The sequence below is a fragment of the Myripristis murdjan genome, chromosome 7 (genome assembly GCF_902150065.1).
Source record: "Myripristis murdjan chromosome 7, fMyrMur1.1, whole genome shotgun sequence".
NCBI lineage: Eukaryota > Metazoa > Chordata > Actinopteri > Holocentriformes > Holocentridae > Myripristis > Myripristis murdjan.
Genome location: NC_043986.1, coordinates 11,156,027 through 11,169,101, shown reverse-complemented (window position 1 = coordinate 11,169,101; position 13,075 = coordinate 11,156,027). Strand labels below are relative to the sequence as shown.

At 44.0% G+C, this 13,075-nt stretch overlaps 1 protein-coding gene across 1 annotated transcript in view; it reads right to left on the bottom strand.

The window, feature by feature from the left end:
- Positions 1-100: 100 nt before the first annotated feature.
- Positions 101-13,075, bottom strand: part of kmt2d (lysine (K)-specific methyltransferase 2D) — a 36,725-nt gene continuing 23,750 nt past the window's right edge. Inside the window, 16 exon segments of the mRNA XM_030056091.1 lie at positions 101-3,127; positions 3,244-3,352; positions 3,444-3,517; positions 3,854-4,139; positions 4,485-4,615; positions 5,107-5,243; positions 5,365-6,727; positions 6,884-7,005; positions 8,153-8,285; positions 8,374-8,498; positions 8,767-8,939; positions 9,021-9,090; positions 9,213-9,360; positions 9,484-9,648; positions 9,733-9,876; positions 9,974-12,955. Of these exon segments, the coding sequence (XP_029911951.1) occupies positions 3,035-3,127; positions 3,244-3,352; positions 3,444-3,517; positions 3,854-4,139; positions 4,485-4,615; positions 5,107-5,243; positions 5,365-6,727; positions 6,884-7,005; positions 8,153-8,285; positions 8,374-8,498; positions 8,767-8,939; positions 9,021-9,090; positions 9,213-9,360; positions 9,484-9,648; positions 9,733-9,876; positions 9,974-12,955 (6,255 nt within the window). The 3' untranslated portion in view covers positions 101-3,034.

Genomic DNA, 13,075 nt, shown 5'->3' with positions numbered 1-13,075 from the left:
AGAAAGAGGAGACAATATGCTAATGCTCAGTAATACATATGCTGATGCTACTTGTTACAAGTTTTAATGCTTTGTCAAAGACGAAAAGAAAAATACAAGCTATTTAAAATGCATTTTATTTTCCTTTACAAGAAATAAAAGCAGACAAAGAAATAAGATGATGGGGAAAGGGAGGGGAAAGCTGTATATAAAGAGATGCAACCTCTGGCGTCCTCAAAAAAATATGTACAATTCAAAATAATATCCATACAAAACATGCCACATACAATAAAAATGATCATTATATTTATTCATATTCCCTAAAAGTATCTCTGCTGTACAGATGCAACATCTTTTTAAAAAGTAGGTTAGGTTAAAAAAAAACCTTCAATTTGAGCAATCTCTTTATTATTAAATTATAAGATATGCAGAGAACTTAAATTAAGATTCAGAGAAGGTAAAAATTATTCAGGCTAAAATCCAGTGAGCGGCATAATGTCTTGTCATGGTCTTCCCTTGAAATAGAAACATACCAAAAAATATATATATATATATTTATATATCACTGCCTCATACACTTGATCAGTATCTACCACTTTAGAGAAGTTCTCCATTATACTATGAGTGCAATCCATTACCAGGTAAGTATGGGATTAACTTTTGAGTATTACATCATAACATACATTAGGCCAAGTAACCATTTCACAAGGTTTACCAACACATTCACTTCTATAGGGAAGATATTTAAAAAATAAAATTAAAAAAAAAAAAAAAAAAAAGCAAAAACACTAATCATAATATCCTAGGGAATTCAAGATTTTCCATTCAAAGAGTATACTAATCCAACTGTGACCAATTAAGGGACAGGTTTTGGTAACCAACGAGCAGTAGCATAAATAAAAAGAAAACAAAACAAAACAAGAAAAAACAAAACAAAACAAAAAACAAACAATATTACATAAATACACAAATGCTATGCTATGCACCATTGTACTGCGTTATGCAATAAAGTGATTTCCATGTCTATTGATGACGCTCCACGTGGATCCGTTTTTGCACACAGTTTTGCAATTAACCTCGGCTTCTCATCCCAATCAACTGGAGAAGACCAGACATTTTCACAAACCTATTTTAACAAACTTGTCTTTGAGAGCTTATAGCAAAAACACTAATAGAAAAAACAGGTAAATGCAAAACACTCTGGTTCATATACATATCAAGATATTAGTTTGCCATTTTACATATATTTATATATATATACAGCTTTATCTTTATGATAAAATGATATCCAGTGGTTGAATTTTTTCAATTTTATTTCTCTACACTTTGACTTTATTGATTACAAAGGGGGTGGATAAAGAGTTTGCTGTCCCCTAATGCATATATATACAGTTTTTACAAGTTTGCATTTTTAAATCATGTGAGGTCTTAGGTTAGGGGAAGGAGGAAACAAAGTAGTATGGGAAGGTGGAGTTTTAGTAAAGCTCCCTTCTTTAAAGACTTTTTTCTTTCATCTTACACAGAAATGAGAACAAATGCCCTTTTTTCCAATAAGTCTCCCCCTGCCATCAGTTCAGCCTCAAGAAGACAGTACCACCACTAGAAAAAAACCACACTACAGGGAAGCAGATACACTGTAGGCTGGACTGAGGCAAAAGAAGACTTACTACAGTAAAGTTTAACAACAGTACACAACATGATACAGAGAGGAAGAGGCATGATTCAAGGTTTAGAGTGGAGTCGTGAAAAGATAGAGTTGATAGGGAATAAAAAGTGTTTAATGGGATAGTAGTCGTGCATCCACCAGCTAGTTTTCATCAAGTGGAACTTAAATGCATGAAGCAACAAGCAGAATGTTTCCTTTACGCGATTAATTTGGACTTGACAGACTTAAGTATCCTCGTGTGATTCTAAAGCCATCACTCGCACCTTCACTCTGTCTCAAGCAACTTAAAAAGGTGGATGTTATTGTGCTTTCACACAGCTAAAAGCATGGTTTCTAGATGCATAAATACAACAAAAAAGCTACATGAATATCCAGGATGATTTGGTGGCAATACAGGACACCTACTAAGCTTCTGATTGTGATTTTAATGCAATATCTTATCAAAACTGTCATATATTTCCTCTGTATAAATAATTCATGAATAATTATAATTATGTTGGCTCATTATTGTAAATCATCATCAGCATAGAGTAGATAGAGCAAACCTGCTGCTTAAGATTCCCTGCTTGTCCGAGAAGGCTAAGCCCGTAAAAACATTCCCCCTTTCCCCCCCATTCCACAGTAGCAGTTAACAGTTTTTATACAAAGCAGTCACTTCCCACTAAATCAATGAGGTAGACTGGGTCCAAATAACCCACCTTTAGACTCCATACAGTCAAAACATCTGGTGCCTCTGGAGCCACGGGTCAATAGCATCTCAACTTTTATATTAACTTACATCTTATCCATCGATCATATGCAGTTCTACACAGAGCCACATCAAGATTGTCTAGCTAGCCAATATCCATGTTGTCTTCATTGATGACTTGATGGGAAAGTGTCTTGTTCCTGGGAGGTGAGGGGGAGGTGGGGTAGGAGAGGAAATAGGTCCGACTTAAAACATAAAAATGCATTAGTTTATTCTTAGTATTTAAAATGGCTTTTTGTTGAAGCTCTTGGGTGAGCTCTGCGCTATATGAGTATTGATAGCAGACAGAAGAATAGGATCAAAATCATTTGGTAGATGTTGAGGATTGTTTCCAGCCACTGTCAGCTTATTGAGAGCAGTAGAGGGGGGAAAGGGTTGCTTTTGGCTGAGGAAAGGATAAATCACGAGTCCAAACAGAAAACATCGTCCCACCATCAGGCTGCTGTTAGTGGAGGTGGTCGGTTGCTTTTATCGGTTAATGCTCTTCAAACCTTTGGCTACAGGTGTCAACACTATAGTCTTTCATTGATGGAGGCATGTGGTCCTCCGCGTGTTTCAGAACAGCTTATGCACTGGGTTAAGTAGGATTCAAAGGCTTTGGCGCAGGAGTGTTCTGGCACCAGTGAGGAGGGAGTTCTCCGTTAATTCATCCACTTTCGGCAATTCCAGGCTCCACAGTGGCAAGGGATCTTGTGCTGATCATCTTCAAAGTCAAACTGATAGTCGTAGGTCAGCTGAAATGAGGAGACAGATATTGTTTAGGGACGCTTAGGGTTATTATAACGGGCACATACAAATGATGGTGAAATTAAGCGGATATGTGAGATGGCCTGTTTCTAATGTACTGCACCTCTTCGCCCTTGGGGATCCTGCGACTGGAGATGATGATGATCTTGTCCTCTTTGTCAAATGTGACAACCTCTGCAACACAGTTGGGGGCGCAGGAGTGGTTGACATAGCTGGAAGAGAGAAGAGGAAAAAAGTTAGACACAGATAGGTCAGGGACAAATGCATTAATCAACAGACATCAGCTGCCAAGGCAACGCTCACCGAGCTGGGCCGCCTGTCAGAGTGGCATCGATAACTTGTTCGTTGTTGATACGGAACATGTAGATGCCACGGTTCTGCAATGGAACAAGTTAACAAAAGAAGAGATTCAGAAAACAATACAGACATAAAGTGCTACTATTTGTACAGTTTGGCATATTTTTAAATTTCAAAATTCCATTTTTTTTTTTCCAAATCTGAATTTCCACTTTGGTCTATGATGTACGATACATGTTGACAGTGGCCAGGCAATATGATTAGGCCACATCATATCATCACTGAAAGCTATTCCTCTCACAGTAGCACAGTACATTATTGATAAATGCAACAAATCTAAAATGACTGGACATACAACTACCAAAAAAAAAGTGTCATGGTGTATCTGGACAGGGCAAACATTTTTCCCAGTCTACCTGCTCTTCGTAGATCTTCTCACGGCGATTGGCCACCTCGTTGCGGATGACTGTACCGATGTACTCGATGACCATGGTGTGCTTCTCCAGATCCTTGGCAGCATACAGACCTAAGCCTTGGATGCGGGAACGTGCCAGATACACATTGTTCTTCCATTCAGTCTTCAGCCGCCGATACTGGGAAGACTTTGAGTGGACAAACTGCTTGCTGTATGGCGTGTTGATTTCCCCTGTGAAAGTACTCTGGTAGGCCTTGGACATGCTGGTGCTATTTAGGGTGTGGGGCCTTGAGACACAAATAGGGAAGAAAAATGTGAGTGACAGTCAAGCAATTTGTTAGATGTGTTGAAAAAAGGATAGGGGAAGCTGTCCACTACAATGCTGTGCATCTTCTCATGCACTTATACATCATGTTCACAACACATTTAATTGCAACAATTCACTAAAGCTTTGCTGAACATTTGCATTCATTCCCTGCGAACACAATGATGTGTTACTGTCATTTAAAAGCATTAAACCACTCAATGCCAAAGTACTCATAGCCACACTTTCATAATAAAACCTTTTTGCCCTAAAAACTACTGTCAAGCACAGCCCCTTTTAACATATTGTTTAAACGCCTTTGCCTTACCTCTTGCAGTGTGTGGGGACCTTGGGTTCAGAGCGAGCACAGCCAGTGGGGTTGATCATGAGAGGGAGCTCCATTAGAGGGTGGCGGCCATAACGGAACTGGTAGTTCTGGCAGCTCTCCACTCCAGGTAGCTAAGCACAACACAAAGAATAGCAATGTTAAACATACACTTTAGTACAAACCCACTAAATCAAAGCAGAGTATAAGAAATTTGGAGGACCCGGACATTTTGAGCCTATGTGCCCGGTCACTCCCTAACTCCCCAACTTTTTAATTAAATTTACCTTTGGTTAAGTTTTATGTTTGATATCATCACCTTCTCCCAATATTTCAAATGGGTTTTATGCTCACTGCACACCCTGTGACTTCACTACATAGACTATGAGCCCATAAAGGTACTTTCTTCTGAGAGTTGTGTGAAGATCAGCAGGCTCACTGTTCCAAAGTTAGTAAAAGCAAAATTTTCTCTTTCAAGTACAACTTGGTCTATTGCTTTAATACTGTTCCATAGGTATTAGAAATAGTTTGTAGGAAATGATTTTCTCAAGTTCAGTGGCACAAAAATATAGTTTTAATGGGCTTGAATAACACCAACAGAAATGATGTAATCTGAAATCCTTACCGACTCGGTGATGCGCATAACAGCATGAACTGTAAGGCCATACATCTCCTCTCCCTTGACATGATCAGTGAACAGTTTCAACATGGCTGATTCGTCCCGCAGCTTAGCCACCTGCTGTACCACCCGATCCCAGATCCCTGAAGAGAAAGACAGTAAATTAACATAATCGAGGGTTAAGAGTGTTATTTTAAGTTGTGACTGCAACACTGAGATATGTTATGACATAACAACAAATGGAAGCTGTGTTTGAGATCATACCCTCTGGAGTGGTGTCATGGTAGTGCAAATCCTCCATTCCATGCTCCAGAACGCGCACCTCAAACAGGGGGCGGCCATCATGCTCACTGATGCGGCAGCGGTAGCGACAGCGCTTGTTGGGCACACGTGTGCTCCAGTAGATGCGTGTGGCTTCATAGCCGACAGGGAATATGGCAGTGGGTGAATGAAAGTTGGCCATCTGAGAGGGCAGGAGCTGGCCAACAGCATGAAAGATGAGGCCACCCACACGAAACAGGTGGATGCGGTCTCCTCTCTGTAAGATGCTGGCAATCTGCTTGACCTCATCACGCTCGATGTAGACACGGCGGAAGACAGAAAAGTTGCTGAGCTCCTCCTCACTTGGGCCCTTCAGCTTGTGCTGAGTGCACAACATGGTCTTGTCTTTGAAGAACATACAGCGTGCCCGGATGGCACAGGCAAAGTGATACACATTGGGACAGCGCAGTCTGTTGCAGCTGTTGGTTGCACCTGTCTTCTGGCAGTATGCGCAGCGAGTGCGCAGGCCACGACGCAGGGCCACCTCCACGTTGATAAGAGCACCACCCTGTGTCTCATACACCTCTGTGGACCACAGGGCACAGTTAAGGTGCACCCATAGGTCCACGTCAATGTTAAGTAGGCGGGCTGGCCCATCTGTGGCCCCATCACCTTCTTCATGGCAAAAGCAGCATTTGCGTTTGTCCCGAGGCAATTTGTCTGGTCGCAGAGTGATGCGCAAGCGCTCCATCAGCTCGGACACCTCACGGCTGTTTTCCTTCTTGGAACCACCTTTACGAATTGTGATGACAATTTGAAGACGCTTCCAGCGAATCCCTTTCCACTTCTTCACCTTAGGTTGTAACACCTCCTCTTCAGGGGAGAGAGGCCTGCGCTGCTTGATGGGCTTCGGGGAAGCCTCCATGGCAGTGGGGGAATCCTTGGGAACAACAGATGGCTCACCAGCTAAGCTGGTCTCCTTGTCAACAGAATCCATAGCATCTTCAGTAGGAGCAGGAAGTGTAGAGGTAGCAGCTGGATCAGTGGCTGATTCTAAAGCAGCTACAACAGGTTCTTTCTCGTCCACTGGTTCAGCATCACAAGGAGGAGCAATAGCACTCTGCTCAGGCTCAGTCTTAATTGGGACATTGTTGGGACTGTAGGGAGAGGAGGATGGTGAGGCTGGTTTTGTGGAAGGTTCAGCCTCAATAGTTGGATCTGGGACAGATGAGGGTGGTGGTGGAGGGGAGGGTGATGGAGGCGGAGATTCCTCCACTGGTATAATTGGGAGGTGGCGGACATCCAAGTCATTCACATTGGTTGTGTAACAATGCTGGACCGGTTTGTCCTCTTGCTCTGGAAATTCCTGAGAGAAAACATGCATGCATGAGATCTAAACCTACCAATGTAAATTAAAATTATAAATAAAACTAAAATACCATTAATGTATTATAAATAGCTCTGCCCCTATGTGAAAATAATGCAGTAATTACAAATTATGTCTAAATCTGCACTGACTGACCTGTTTGATGAGTGACAAAATGTCCACTTGTTTCTTCAATGTGCAGCCTGGTAGAGACACATCAAACTGCCTCAGCCACTCATCCTGATTGGGTGAAGCACCATCCTTTGCACACAAAGCCCCTGTAAATCAGAATCATTCTAATATTAGATACTGCTATTAAAAGAAATTTTGCATTAAGTGCATTAAGTAAGATTCTTGTAGTCCTTAATATTGTTGTAGTTGGTCAATACCAACATTATTAATTTTCCAGATGCTGAGTTTTCTCAATTTGAAGCTCACTTTCTGGACAGTAACTGTTGTGGGACAAAAATTTCATGTCACACTTTCAACTACTCATCAGTGGGAGATAGGGATGCCATGAGAACGAGAGACTTTAGTAACAAGTCGATGTCAACAGTCCAAAATACGAGGGTACCCGTTTTTCATGGCACCATAGTTACTGGATGCATTTATTTAAATTTAGTATTTATTTAGATTTAGCCTTGCTGTATACATATGATTTACGCTCGTTCAAGAATGCACCAAAGAAGTGACAAACACACGCGAAAGATGGGAGTGGCCGCGCCGCCTCGCTTTGCCAAAAGAAACACAGTGAGAGTCATCTATGGAAAGACTGTTTGAGGTAGATGCTCAGCAGATAATAATAAATTTGCAAAACAAAATATGCAAATGGTGCCAAGTTTCCTGTTAAGTAGTTGTTTCTTTTTCCAATTATGTATAAGCCTACTTATTATTACCAAATTTTTCTCATGTCTCTACTGGATACTGCAGCTGGAATTCTGTGCAATCTAAAAAGTCCTTATTTGAGCACAGTTGACTTATTTGTTTTAAATACTTTAAGTTTTAAATACTTGCATGTTAAAAAAAAATGGGATTTTTTTTTTTTTTTTTACTGTGGTATCAAAACAGGTATCAAGAATCATGAAAATTCACTGGTATTGGTATTGACTACTGAACTGCTGGTATCATGACAACCCTAGTGGAAGATGGTGCTACAAGTGAGTGCCCAACATTGCCAAGACATTTCATTTTCAAGATAAAAAAGGCTAAAATGACAATCGTAATTTACAGGCTACCTTAATCTGTACTAGAGCACTGTTAATTTTGTCATAATTACTTGGTCATTTACAGTCAGATTAAGTCAGATATAAAGGACATTTTCAACAAATGCCTGTACTATGGTGTAAGTGGTATCCCACTGTGAAAACAAGATTCCACACCATTTTTTGCTTTGTCATACTAAAACTGGACCAAGAATGCAGGTACCTGACTGGTCGGGGCTTTTTCCGGGCCCAACCACTCCGGGCATGCCAGGGCTTGGTGGGAAGGTCACCTCATAAGAAACTGGCATCCTTATGTGTAGCAGCTGGGCCATGGCCACCATCACATGGTTAAGATTCTGGACAACAGTCAGAGTTTTAGTTTTTGTCCACTTGCATGAATATAAAAAGGGTAAAAAAGGATGCAGTGACAAAAAAGGTCAGTACCTTGGCTGCAGCAGAAGACAACGTGAACGTAACAGACACCTCATTCGTTTTGGCCTTGTCCCATTGGTTAGATGTGGAAACTACCTTGCCATCGCCTGCATCAAATGGTTTGTTCTCTGGGAATGCTGAACAGGTGATGGCAAAATGTGAAAATTCAGTCCTTTTAACAGTCTGCATTTGACATACAGGTGCAAGACTAGGTGCAACTTGTACAGAAATGTTTGACAAATTCATGAAATAATTTAAAAGAAAATGATTAAGAATTTGACAGCACAAAAGCATGCTACTAATGTCTCCAGTATTTGAAATGTTTCCCCAAAATACATTGATCAATCTGACTAATTATAGATATTCCAGCAATTTCAATGAGACAGAATGTTATCAGGTTCGTACCTGGAATGGCAGTTCGAGGTATGAGGGGGATGATGGGTGATATTGCTCTCTCCGTCTCCTCTTCTTTGGGTTCCCAGAGGCGAGGAAAACGTGGTGTTTCATCACCTACATTACTCTCAGGAGATGAGGCTGGGATGATGCTTTCTGGGGCATCCTCATCATCACTTTCCATCCTGTGGCAGAGAAGATTATAGCCACTCAGCATGATTAAATAAATATATTCTGATTCACAAAGGATAGGCTTCATATTATACCTGATGTCCTCATTCTGGTTATGCGGTGGGGTAGGGAGAGCAGCTAGAATGTCCACACTCTTCACCTCCTCTGCAACAGAAACAGAGATTAAATGGTACAGCAGTATTTAACAGCCAATCAAAGCAGCACATGGAATTAAGACAAAATAAAAATGGTTAACATTAATCTGGGTTAAACCACTCATTGCTTACCCATAGATTCCTCTGTTGGCCTCGCCTCTTTTGGGGCCTCAGACAGCTCCTCCACAGCAGTCAACCCATTGAGCAGTTTGTGTTGTACTGAGGGTGGTGGTGTAGGGGGCAGGGAGGATGGGGGTGTTGGTGGGTTGCTGAGGTTACTCTGTAAAGACACAAAACACCATTAATATAAAAATGGCTTGGTTCTTTTTTCAAGTTACTTTAATGGACAGCCAAATACTACAGCCAGCTATGGCCAATAGTAGGTACTGCAGTTTAATGTTACCTTTGTGAGCAGCTGAGAGTAGTAGTCTGGGATGTTGTCCAGCACTGCGTTTCCAAAGGAACCCTTGAGCTGGGCCTTGCCATTAGCTGGGCTGCTGCCAAAAGGGGCAAACAAGTCCAGACTGGCAGTGATAGAAGGCTCCATCAGGGGCAGCAGAGAGAGGCCCTGGGGAGTAAATGACCATTAACCAAAAGTTGGCAAATCAAGTAAAAAATAAATTAAAAAAATAAATTTACATTCCCTTCTAACCTGTTTCAGTTGTTTCATCAGGGATTCAGCACTCTTCCCAACTTCTTCCTTCTTGTTCTTCTTGCGAGAGTTAGGCCCTCCAGTAGTCTTATTAGTGCGCTTGGCCTTTGCTACAGGAGCCCTTTTTGTGATTGACTGTAGATCCTGTAATGGTCAAGAACATTAATTGTAATGGCATTTGTATCTTTCCCCACCGTATGATAAAAGCAAATAGCATTTATTGTGGGAAAGACAAACGTACCTCCATGTTACGTGGTGTCCCCTGAAGCTTTTGCTCCAGCATGGCCAGTTTGCTATTGATGTGGCCATTAATCTCACTGTGGATGCCTTCAGAAGGCCTCTGAGCAGCAAGCTGAAGGTTCTTGGTTCTTAGAAGTTTCTGGAGTAGTTGTTGTCCAGTCTCAGATCTGGCACCTTGAGCCCCACCATCTCCTCCCATGTTTCCAGCATTTACAGAGCTAGTGTTGTTTGAATTAACTGGCTCACCACTGGCTTCTCGCTTTATAGCACCAGAATGAGCCTCTCCTCCCTCACCATCACACTGAATTTCCTTGGGCTCCTGCTTGATGTTCTGTAGAGTCATCTTGCACAAGTCCCCTTCTCTAGAGCCAAGATGTGTGTGTGGCTGTTGATGAGCATTCTCACCTTGCTGTGACCCACTGTGGGGGACTGTGGCTATTTGACATGATTCACTGCCAGAAGTGTGGGGTTCTGCTTTCAGTCCTGGGTAATCAAGTGGACTCTTAGCGCCAGGTGACCTGAGTGGAGATGCCTTGACTTGGCTGTAGGGACTCCCCCTTGCAGTTCCGCTGTCAACCATAGAGGGAGAAGACACATGGGTTGAATGAGGTGTGCCTGGAGTGGCTGGGCTCATGCCTGAATCAAGCCTCTGTGCCGAGGCGCCTCTTGGAGAACCTGCATGGGCTGGAGAGCTCTGCAAACGGCCCGCTGTAGCTGCCATGAGGGCTTGCTGTTGGTTCTGGTTGGGTGTGGGTGGACGCATCCCCATAGCCTGGGTTACGACATGCCGTTGTGGGTCTCCAGGAGAGTTGGCCAATGGCTGACGTGGAGACATGGGCCTGACCATACGGCCCTGGTCCATGGGAGAACGAGCTGATGACACCTGGCCTCTCATAATCTGCTGTTGCTGTGTTATCTGTCCTATTTGTGATTGCTGCTGTAAGCCAGGGACCATCATTCCCTGCTGTATCTGAGTAGTAACTCCAGGTTGTTGGCCCAGCATACCTGGCTGTTGTGGAGTGCCCACAGCTCCTGGTTTCCCCATGCCTCCATATGGCATCTGCTGGCTCTCCATCCCTGGCATCCGCTGTCCAACCTGTGGTACCTGTCCTGGTGGCATGTGAGGCCTCAACTGGCCTGGCTGGCCTTGGCCCATAGACATCCGTAGTATTTGACCCTGTTGGAGCTGCCGCTGAGCAATCATAGCCTGGATGTGCTGTATTTGCTGATTTGGAGGAAGAGTGCGGAGCTGGGGGTTCTGAGCAATGATAGCTTGGATGTTAATGGGGGTGTGAATCTGTCCAGGTGGAACCCCAGGCCTCTGTGCCATTATTCCTTGCTGCTGGGCTCTCATCATGCCCATCATGGCCTGTTGTTTTTGATGCTGAGCCATGAGAGCTTGCTGCTGAGGACTAGGATGAGCCATCACACTGGGCTGTGGCTGCCCAGCATGATTCTGGCCCATAATTTGCTGCTGAATGCTGGGATCCTGTGATGTCTGCATGACATTCTGAACAGTTTGCTGTTGTTGCTGCTGGGCTAAAAAATCTATCTGTGGCACTTCTTCTTTTACTGTGCACAAACCAGACTTGTCACTACTGAGGGACCCCTGCCTCTGGAGAGAGAGCTGGTGCTGCTGTTGCTGCACTTGAGGAAGCATGCCAGTTTGTTGGTTTCCAACCAAACCTGATTGTTGCTGAGGTACAGACTGAGGATTTGTTTGTGGTTGTTGAGCCATATAAACCTGATTTTGATGCTGTTGTTGCTGTTGCCCCATATCAGTTTGCTGATCTCCTGCAGAGCTTGGCTGAGCCATTTGATTGGGAGTAGAAGGTCCACTTCGCTGGGGTGGGGTTCTTGGATCAGGACTGAGGATCCCACCCTCTTTGGGGCCTGAATTCTGGCTGTCCTGTGGAAACCCCTGCTGTAAGCCCTCAGGGGCTCCCTGTGACTGGGGTGTGGTATTTCCTGCTGAAGGCGAGGAACCCATTTGTGGGGTAGATGGTTGAGAGAGCCCTCCCTGCTCTTGGCTGGAATGATTGATTAAATTTTGCGTTGGTTGTCTTTGCTGTGCCATCTGGTGCTGCTGAAGGTGGGCTAGATTCTTGGCAGCATTCTGCTGCTGAGATGCAAGCATACGCTGGGCCATAATAGCCTGTTGTTGTGGAGTCAGCTGGGACTGGGGACCTCTGAGGCCAGGATGACCTGGAGATCCAACCATTCCCTGCTGGCCCATCATCACCTGAGGTCTCTGCTGCTGCTGGGGTGGCCCAACAGGCTGGTTCCCCATGATCCCAGGTTGAGCTGTCATCATGCCCTGAGGTTGGTTTATGGGCTGGCCACCCATAAGGTTCTGCGGAGGTGGTGCCACAGGCTGGCTAATCATTCCTTGGGAAATCTGCATCATGCTCTGTTGATTGTTCTGATTAGCCAGCATTCCTTGTTGAGTGTTCGGCTGTTGCTGTCCCATAAGTGGGTTCCCAATCATACCAGGCTGTGGCTGGGTCATCATACCAGATTGTTGGCTTGGGTGTTGCATTGGCTGCTGGCCCATCATAACTTGCTGCTGCTGTTGGAGCTTGGCCATCTGCATCCTATGCTGAAGTTGCCTCTCCTGGAGAAGCCTGGGGTCTGCACCTTGCATTGCAGCTCCCTGTGGAAAGAACCCTGGAGGAGCTCCAAGAGGGCCAGGAGCTCTGGCTCCAAGAGTTCCAGGGAGCTGAGGTTGGGCTCCTCCCATGAGAGGCTGCCCCTGGGGCATCCTAACAGGCATTCCACCTTGCGGCATCATGCCAGGGTGCTGACCCATCATTGGAGTTCCCTGTTGACCCATCATCATCTGGCCGGGCATCTTGGACAGCATGTGAGGGGGGCCCTGTGTAGAATGTCCTGGGGTCAGAAGAGCTGAACCTTGCTGGTGCTGTTGCTGCTTGCTTCTGTACTCTGCTATAAGATTTGTGTGTTCCTTCTGCTGCTTGCGAACCTAGAACACAATAAATATTAAAATATGACTTTAGATTTCAAGGAGCCAGGTGCCGTTAGTGCCGTTGATAAGGGACAAATTAAGTGACATTTGAAAATTAAGTTTGTGAATTTTTTCATA